Consider the following 9,219-nt stretch of genomic DNA (forward strand, 5'->3'; position numbering starts at 1 on the left):
CCTCTGAGAGAGTCTTTAGAGATGGATGGAGGGACTTACCCAAGGTCATATAGTGTGTCACTAGCAAAGATTATTATAAAACCTGTGCCCTAATTTGGTCTTGTAAACTTGAATTATTTCCCTGGTGTGGACAATCCCACCACAATCCCACCCAGCACACTAACTGCTGGGCTCTTGTGTGTGTCAGTGGGCTCCTTCCTCCCTGAGCTCTTCCACCTGCCAGCCTGGGTCTAGCATGCGAGCAGCATGGGATGGGGACAGGACAGGCTTCCCTATGGCTTCCACACAGAGGTGGCTGAAGGAGGTGCCTTTTGCTGGAAGTGTGCTTGTAAAGCTGGAAAAAAGCAGGAGCTTGGAAAGAGGGAGATAGGAGTGATGTAGAGAAGCTGCCCAAGCCTGTGGGCACTGGTGGTGGTGCTGCCTCTTTAAAAAGAGTTCTGGCTTCTGATCCAGGCTGCTCCAGTGCCTTTCCTTTCCCAGTGTATTTTGAAATTGCACTGGCATCCCTGGATTCAGGGCTCCTCCCTCTGCGCTCAGAGAACAGACCGAGCTTAGAAGCCACTCTCCAAAATGATTGTTAGTGGAAAAGGGAGACAGGTAGGAGACTCGGGAGCTCTGGAAGAAGCTGCTTTAGGTGAATCACATCCAGCAAATCCTCCCGTGGGAGTGTTGTCAGAGAACAGGAACGCCAGTGTGCAGTGGCAGCGTTTGGCTTGCTGGGGGCTGGATGTGGGCAGGACGTGCTGGGGCTCGGTGCTGGTGAGGGATTAGGGAAGAATCTCACCAAGCTGCTGCTGCCGAGCCCCTGCAGCTCCAGCAGGTGAAACCGGGTCAGACCCACTCCTGGGAACGGGCTGTGAATTCCCTGCAGGAAAGGCAGTTGCTGGTGAGTCACGGCCCAGGCTATGATGGGAAGTGGATAATAGGGTGAATGATGCCTTTTCTCACACAACAGGGCCCCAGGGAGGTTCTGACCTCATGGGGCAGCCAAAAGCTGGTTTTTGTCAGGGTTCTGGGTGGCCAAACCCTGCGTTCCTGCAGATGTGAGCACAGCAGGCTCTCCTTCCTGGGGTCTGCCTTGCACCCCTGGACTCAGAGTGCCCGCTCTGCTGAGGCAAGTGGGGGCTGTGAAAGCAAGGAGAGGAGAAGGGACAGCTCTTGTCATGATGGGAAACCAGTAAGAGGTTGAAAACACCTGTGAAAGCCTTGCCCTGTTCATCCTTGGGCATGGACACGTGGGTGGGGAGCTCCTCTGAAGGGTGGAGACTTGCACCAAGGTTATATCTCTGGGAGGCTGGTTGTGTGCTCAGCACGAGGCTGGTGGCAGTGCCTTGTGAGGGGTATTGTGATGCTGGTGGACTCTGCTCTGTCTGAAGCTGATCTGATGTGACTCACCCCTTAGTGCTCCTGTTTTAACTTGCACACTGGCTGATCTCTGCAGAGTGTCCCATTGCTTGGCTCCCCAGAACGTGCTGGGGTTGAGCCCTCACTTCTGCCTTTTCAAGCTCTGCAGTTGCTACCCGAGCACAAGAAGCAAAGGCAGAGAGGAGAGTGCCTTGCAGGCCTCCCCTGCCCAGTGCCCACATCGTGCTGTGCTGGGAGACATCTCAGCCTGTCTATTAACAAGGTTGTCCTCCCTGGCCAACCCAGGGCATCAGCGTGGCCGTACTTGCAGACCTGGGTTTGTTAACCGGTCCTGTTGCACCCTGTAGGATATGTGTGTCCCTTCCACAGGAGGTAAATGTGGACCTCACTCTGCTGTGGCTTTTCCTTTGTGATCTGAAGCTGCCATATTCACACAGGTGTGGAAGGAGCAGATGGCTCCTGCTTCAGAGTAATAGTGGTGACTTTGACATTGAAATGGCACCGCTTTCTCCAGGATGCCTCAGCAGAGATCTGTGTGTGACCAGAGCCTGCAAATCAGAGCAGGGGGGTGGCCTTGGGGAAGGAGGGGGCGTTATTTGGCCCCCTCTCTCCCCTCCATGTGCTTTGTGTTGTGCTGGGGAGGTGGTGTCTTACTGTGGGGTTGGGGGATCAACCCAAGCCTGTGGGTGCCTCAGGGGCTCTGGAAGTAGTCCAGGGAATGACAGCTTGGTGTGGATGTGGGGAAGAGAAGCCTCTCTTTGGGGCATCTCCCAGACTAGCTGCTCCGAGACTCCTTTGGGATACAAGTGTCTTCTGTACACTTCTGTGTCCAGAATGGGGGAATAAATTACCGTGTGCACAGGATGTTCCTCCTGCACCCTGCACTGCAGCAGAGACCTCCTGGGGCAGGGACAGGGGATGATGGAGTAGCCTGGGGCTCTGAGGACGTCAGCACTGGCCTTCCATGTCTGGCCCTGAACAGCTCTGAAATACCCAGCACAAATACCTTGGGGGAGGAGGGGGAGTTTTTCTCTTTCCCTGCTTTTTCTTTTTTTTGGCCTTTTTTTGGCCTTTTTTTTTTCTTAAATCCAAAGTGAAGTGCCCCTGCAGCACCACATGCCTCTGGCAGATCCCAGGGAAACTGGTTCAGCCAGCACCAGTCTGGGCGGGGAGGGCACTGTCAGCGCTGGGTGCTCTGCCTGGCAGCGAGGGTTCCACTGGGATATGAACTGGGAATAAAGAGCCACATCTGTCTGTGTGGGGGCCTGTGGGTTCCCCAGGACCACTGGCATAGGACGAGCCACTGGTTTGATAATCAAAATGTCACCTTTTAATTTATTTTTTCCCTCCCTCTCCCTTCCTATTAAAATGGCCTGGGAAGCTGTGACACTGCACAGCCTGGGCTCCTGCCAAGGAGCCCTGGGGCTCGTGTTCCTGCTTGCGCTGCCAGGCTCCAGCTGCATCGCTGCTCCGTGAACTCCCGTTTCTTGGCTGGAAAAAGGATTAAGTTAGCAGGACAGGAAAATTAATTAGCTGCCATTTTAAGGATGTAGCTTTCATCGCAGTCTGAAGTGTTTTGAAATGACATTGTGTCACTGAGACCAACCTGGGGCTGATTAAAAGGCTTTTACCTGCCGGAATACCAGATTTATTTCCGCCGGGGTTCTGGCCCTGGTGATTATGGCTTCAAGGTGAACCTCAAGGCCAAATCCAAGGAGTGTTTTGCCTTTGCTGTTAGTGCCAGCCGTGGAAAGCTGGTACCAAAGTTTTTCTGCTTGTTTAACATTCAAAATAGCCTTGCTTTGCCCTTCCCCTCCACAGGCAGGCTGCCAGCTCTGCACAGCAGTGCCTGGGACAGCAGGGAACTGCAGAGTGAGCTGCAGCTTCCCTGCCCTGCTGGGTGACTTCCCACAGGGAGCTCGGGGGCAGCGCTGTGGCCCCGGATGCTGCGGGATGAAGCTCAGCCTTCCTGGATGGTCTGGTGGAAAATGGCTGCCTTTTGGTGCAGGTGATCCCAAAAGGGAGCAGAAATGGTGGGGAAAGGGGGGGCTGTGTCCAGATGGAGGATGTCCATACAGCTAATGTCCTCACTGAAGGTGTCAGAGACACTGAAGGGCAGCTCTGCTGCAGTGTGGTGACGGGCGAGGGAACCTGGAGCATGGGAAGTGAGTGATAAGGAAGCCAAAAACAGTTAGAAAGTCATCACCATTCCCTGCTTTCTCCAGGGTGGGTGGGTGCTCCAGAGCAGTGGAAATGGGGTGTTATCCACTTTGACCCAGCTCTGGGCAGCAGTGGGGAGAGGGCACAGGGGCAGGGCTGGGTCTCAGGAAGCAGCGATGGCTCCAGTGCTCCATCTCTGCCGACGTGTGGAGGGGCCGCACGAAGCTCCTCCACAGCTGTCAGATGTGTGACCAGGAGTGATTTCCACACACAGTGCTGCAGTTCAGCCCTCACTGACTCTCTAGGAAAACAGCTTTCTGCCAGCTGCACTTCCAGCCTGGCCTCTCCGACACAAACCATGGGCCTTGTCCTCTTGTCTGCAAGGGCCTAAACAACTCCCTCCCTCCTCAGATTTAAGCAAACAAAAATGCCCCACTGAGATCTCACTGGAGTAGTAGAAAAATCCAGCAAAATTAATGCAGATTAAACCTGCTACTTCAGCTACGAATGGAAATTACCAGCACATATTTTTTTTTAGTATTTAATGTAGTAGAAATATCATGGCCTGTAGCCAAAGCCATCACGTGGTGGCTGTAAGTGTGCTCTGGGTGAGGCTGAAACTATTCTGTCTAATCCAAGAAGCTCTTGGCTGAACTTTTGCTTTACTTTTGAAGAAGAAAAGCTCTTCTGTGAAGAACCACACACTGCAAGGTAAGCACGAGATGGGTTTGGGAGTTGGTTAAGGTGCCCCTTCTTGAAACACTGTTGGTGTTTTACACCCTCATATTCTGTGCTGAACGTGGAGCGGCAGCAGTGTAGAAAGGAGATGAAGGGTGAGTCTGCTGCTCTCTGTGGTGCAATCCTGATGGATACTGTGGTTAAGCAAACTCCTCTAGTTCTTTGGCAACTTTTCAACCCCCTCCCTCCTCTTCCCCCCCCCAAACAGAAAAGCAGAGCAAGGAGTGAAAAGTGATCTTGCTCAAGTCCAGGATTTTAACTGTCACCAACCCTGGGAGCAGCCTGAATGTTTCCCTCAGTGACTGTTGCAATACCAGACCTTGCAGGAGCCTGTCCTGTGGGCTGGCAGGGGATTAGCACATGGTGGAAAAGCCTTTACTGTGGTTAAATTGAAGACAGAAAATATGTCAGCTCTGCCAGTTAGGATGATGGGGAGCCTCCAAGGCAGGCAGATCCCCAGGCTGGTAGCATTTCCCTCCTAAATGTTTTACTCAGCTACTTGCAGCTATTTTGATCCCCCCTACTGATCCTATCTCCCAGTAATGAACACCAGGCCAGGCAGCACTTTCACACAGAGCTGCCGTAATTAAGGCAATCACTTCATGTCAGTGCTAGGCAGTTACTTTTAAATAGTCACTCACCAGGGATTTGTGGCAGCAGGCTCCAGAATGGTCAGAAATAAACAAATAAACACTTTAAGGATATCAATTTTTATTTGACATTGTGAGATCAATAAGAAAAAATAATTTGTACAGCTTTGTGATACAACCATTGCTGCTGCAGAGTGAGGCTACTCATCATGAGCAGGGCCCTGATGCAGCGCACAGGGTGTTCCCAGCAGGACCTGCTCCAAGCAGCAGGTGATGTTCTCCACCCCCTTGTCCCACAGCAGCACCTCCTGCCTCAGGCAGGTCCCCGTAGCCTTACAGCAGCAGAAATGGGGCTTCTTGGATGTTCTGGGTGAACAGCTCTGCTCTAAGACCCTCTGCGAACCCTCACTGCCAACCATGGCTGCAGGACCCGTCTGGCACAGTGGTTACTGACCTCCTGCTGTGCTTCTCCCTCCCTCTGCTAATTCTGTCTCTCTTCTGCCTCACAAGGTCACCTAGCCAATGTTCAGCTCTTCCCTCTGTGCAGCAGCTGCTGCACAGCAGCCCTGTTCCCCAAGGAAAGAGCTCTGTCCACAATGGAGAGATGACCTGACACCTATTATTTGAGGCCTTTGGTGACGGCAGCTGGCAGGAGCTGATTTGTGACACCAGCCGGGGGGAATCGGGACACTTTAGGAAGTAATCCTGCAGCTCAGACACTTTCAGCTGGCAGAGTAACCCTTTCCAACCACACCCAGATGCTTAGGAGTGATTGTAGAGCAGCAGCTATGGGTATTGCTCGAGCACTGGGGCACCCACTCCATAGGACGGGCAGAGCTAGAAAAAGAGGCTTCGGTTTACACAGTACTTTTGCCAAGCTTTTTGCCTTTGACAGTTCTTAGCAGTTTAAAAAAAAAACCAAAAAAAACAACAACAGAACCCACCCAACAAATAACCTAACAGATGCCAAGATAAAAGGCTGAGTTTCCACTGTGGCAGTGAGACATCCTCAGACCAGGCAAAATTCTCGTTGGCCCCACCACTATCTCAACCCACCCTCCCTTTGCTACATCAGGGAGGAGAAATGCCAGACCAAGATAGATTTTAGCACTGATTCAGCCCCAAGGGGAGATGAGAATTTAGATGTGAGTAAGAGTTAAGGACTGTATAATCTGTTCTAATACATGAAATCAAGACAGTAATCTTAAATCAAGGGCTCAGCTGGAGAAATCAAAGTGAAAGGCTGTGTTGGCAGAGAAAGGGGGAGTTGTCCCATGACCTGGACTACTGCCAGCAAACAGAGCAAAGTGCTGGACCACTGACAGAAGGGATAGTTCTTAATGATACTTAAACACTTCTCAGAGAAGATGACTTGGGGCTTGTTCCTGGTGCCAACACACAGTTCAGCATGTTCACAATGTTCAACATTGCCATGTTCACAGCCGGGGAACACGGATACAGTGGGTGAAGATGTAGCGTGGTGGATTATCTATGTGAGCTGCCTCCCCAGCACAAGCACCAAAGCCCAGCCACAGCCCAGGCACAGGGGGACAACATCAGACACTTACATAAAACAAAGGAGGGCAACAAGGAAATTACGTGATAATGAAAAACCAGGGGAAAAAACCAACCTTCACACAACTGTGTTTTAGCATTGTAAAAAATATAAAACCAAAAGCAATCTTTCTGACTTCCCCTGCCACACCGTGCAGGTGTCCCACAGGCATTCTAGGGACAGGAGATGCTGCCCCTTTTCCTGCTGTTCAGTGAAGCAGTGCACACAGCATTTCCGAGGGGCTCCACAGACTGTAGCGCAAGCAAACCGAGAAAATAAATACACTCAAACATTCCCTCCTGTCAAAGGACACCAACTGCAGGAAAAACTAGCTTGCTTTTTGTTTTAACTGAAGTTAAGTCAGCTGCAACTCATTTTAATATCTGAAACTTTTGGAGATGTGTTTCACAGCATAACTGTAGAATTTACACTGCATTGCCAATCCATAATTCGGTCATTCTCATTAACAGTGTACAAAGAAGGTCATTAGTTTATATATATATATTTATATATATATATACTTTATAAAGTCTGGAAGATCAATATAAATACTGCTCCAGAAATTAAAAAAGTGTTTACATCCCCGACTTGAATATTACATCTCAGTGTCCTGGGTTATTGGTAGGATCTGTAAAAGTCTTAGCGGCGCAGAGGTTCAAGTTTTCGAAATTTCAGTGCCGAGCTGGATGACAAAGCATCTTGGTTTGAAGAAGAATTCACTGTGTCTGGGGACTGGAACAATACTCTACCACGATGATTAAATACATAAAAAGACGGATGGTTCCTTAATGTGTCAAATGTCCTTCAAAATAAATGTAAAAAGCCAAGGTTAATACTCTTTTGGAGCAGGGAGTTTATAAGAGTCAGTCTGGGGTTTATTGGCTTGAGACACAGAAATACAAGCTTTCAACCCAAATCTGCTCATTTTCTAAGTTTCCTAAACTAAAACAGAGGAAATACAAAGCCAATTGTGAAAAATACCACAAAATGTCCACATCACACTTTCCCTTCCTTTCCTCGAGCTCAGGGGCAGCCTGTGGAGTGCTGCATGTGCACACCACATACCAGCCTTTGTTCAGCTGTCACTTGTGTTAACACCTTGTCAGCTTTCCATCCCTTTGGGTGCCCCAAGCTGAAGTCATTCACCTCAAGGTGAATGCTCTGAAATACACCCATGTCAACTTGTTTACTTTCCACACACTCCTGTGTCTTTGGAAACAGCCAGAGAAGCCACATCTGCCCGTCCAATTTCATATCCTGTTCAAAATCTCTTATTCTCTCAAAGCCTTTCAGATGTTCTGCCTTGAATAGTTCAGTGTAAGATTCAAATAACTCAGGCTCTTGTGAAGGAACAGACACAAACAGAGGGTGGGCAGGGCCCTGCAGTCTGTGAGACCATGTCACGACAGCAGTTTGTGATTCCTCAGCTCTACTTCCCTCGTACACATTTCGTTCCTCCACCAACTCTGCACAGCAGGATTTTGGATGAGGAAAAGCACAAAGTTTCTTTAATTTGTTCCTATTAGCTAACTCTCTCACTGTTGGCTTTCCCAGCTGTTCCTCTCAGTGCTCCTGACTACAACATGCATTCAAAAGCTGAGCTAAAACCAAGCTATTTCAGTGTGCAGTTTGTACAGTGAGTAGCAGACACCAGTGTTTACAAAACGAAGATATAAAACATACTTATTTTTTAGTTCTGAAGTGGCATCCATGTCTTTGAACTCTCCTGCAATATGTGCTATCCCATAGCAGGTGACTGCGAAGGCCAGCAGGGTCTGCAGGACTATCTGCAAGAGGGAGCACAGAGCAGCACACACATCACTGGGGGTTCTTCACGTTCACCCAAACATCTCAGCTCCTACACAGTGTCTCTCGTGCTTTTCACCCCATGGCAGCACATGCAGGGGTGGGCAACCCAGCAGTGGAGAAACTGAGGCACAGGAGGATTAAACACCCCCCTGTGAGCACAGCAAAGCCCTGGCAGAGCTCCAGCTGCCCAAGCTTGGGTCCGAGCTGCACCAGCTGAATCGACCCACACGGCTCCTCGGTAATGTCCCGAGCCCAAACACCATGTTTCTGTGCACTCCAGGATCCCAACTCCCCTGAGGAACGTGCCAGCTGCCAGCACAGGCTGTGCCAGGCTGCCCCTGGCACCTGATTTCCCTGCCCTTCTGATTAAGCAAAAAGGGAACAGATAACTGAAGTGGAATTCAAAAACTGAGCAAATAAAGTAACTAAGAACCCCCCTTCCTGAAGCAGGCTGTGCTGGGATCAAACAGGCACATGGTCACAATGAATAAACACAAGCCAGAGGGAGGAGGGTGTTTGTGCTGCAAAGGAGGAGATGGATGCAAAAGTTCCCTGAGCTACGTTCAAGGAATCCTGGACAAGGTGCCCCAGGGTAATTCTGAAGAAAGAGAGGGAGGTTTGGACCTTGAGCTTCTTCTCTCTGACAGGTATGACACACCCAAGAAGCTGGGATGGAAAATGTGGTTCTTTTTGAGAGAGGGAGCTTGAATGAAAGTGCAATTTAAAAACTATTTTGACCTTGCCTACCACACTAAAAAAAAAATAAAAAATAGAGAGAGACCAAACCATCCCCACAGCTACACCTTTCAAACATGACAAAAACTTACATCTATGGGCAACGTTTCATCTTCCTTCTCTGTCAACCTCATGTACGAACGATCTACAAAACAGAAACACACACATGCACCATTCACTCTGTGCGTGCAAACACACAGCCCAGCAGCACAACCCCCCCACGAGAACCGGCCGTGGCTCTGAGACACGTGTCAGCCCGATCTGGGC

The 9,219-nt window shown here is 49.9% G+C and overlaps 1 protein-coding gene across 1 annotated transcript in view; it reads right to left on the reverse strand.

Moving 5' to 3' along the window:
* Positions 1–4,954: 4,954 nt before the first annotated feature.
* Positions 4,955–9,219, reverse strand: part of MMGT1 (membrane magnesium transporter 1) — a 12,161-nt gene continuing 7,896 nt past the window's right edge. The window contains exons 2-4 of the mRNA XM_008930719.3: positions 9,045–9,191; positions 8,092–8,195; positions 4,955–7,210 (exon numbers count right to left, since the gene is read on the reverse strand). Of these exons, the coding sequence (XP_008928967.2) occupies positions 7,048–7,210; positions 8,092–8,195; positions 9,045–9,191 (414 nt within the window). The 3' untranslated portion in view covers positions 4,955–7,047. The remainder of the gene's footprint in view (positions 7,211–8,091; positions 8,196–9,044; positions 9,192–9,219) is intronic.

This window comes from Manacus vitellinus, unplaced genomic scaffold (assembly GCF_001715985.3).
Source record: "Manacus vitellinus isolate BGI_N305 unplaced genomic scaffold, ASM171598v3 scaffold_19_pilon, whole genome shotgun sequence".
NCBI classification, from domain to species: Eukaryota; Metazoa; Chordata; class Aves; order Passeriformes; family Pipridae; genus Manacus; species Manacus vitellinus.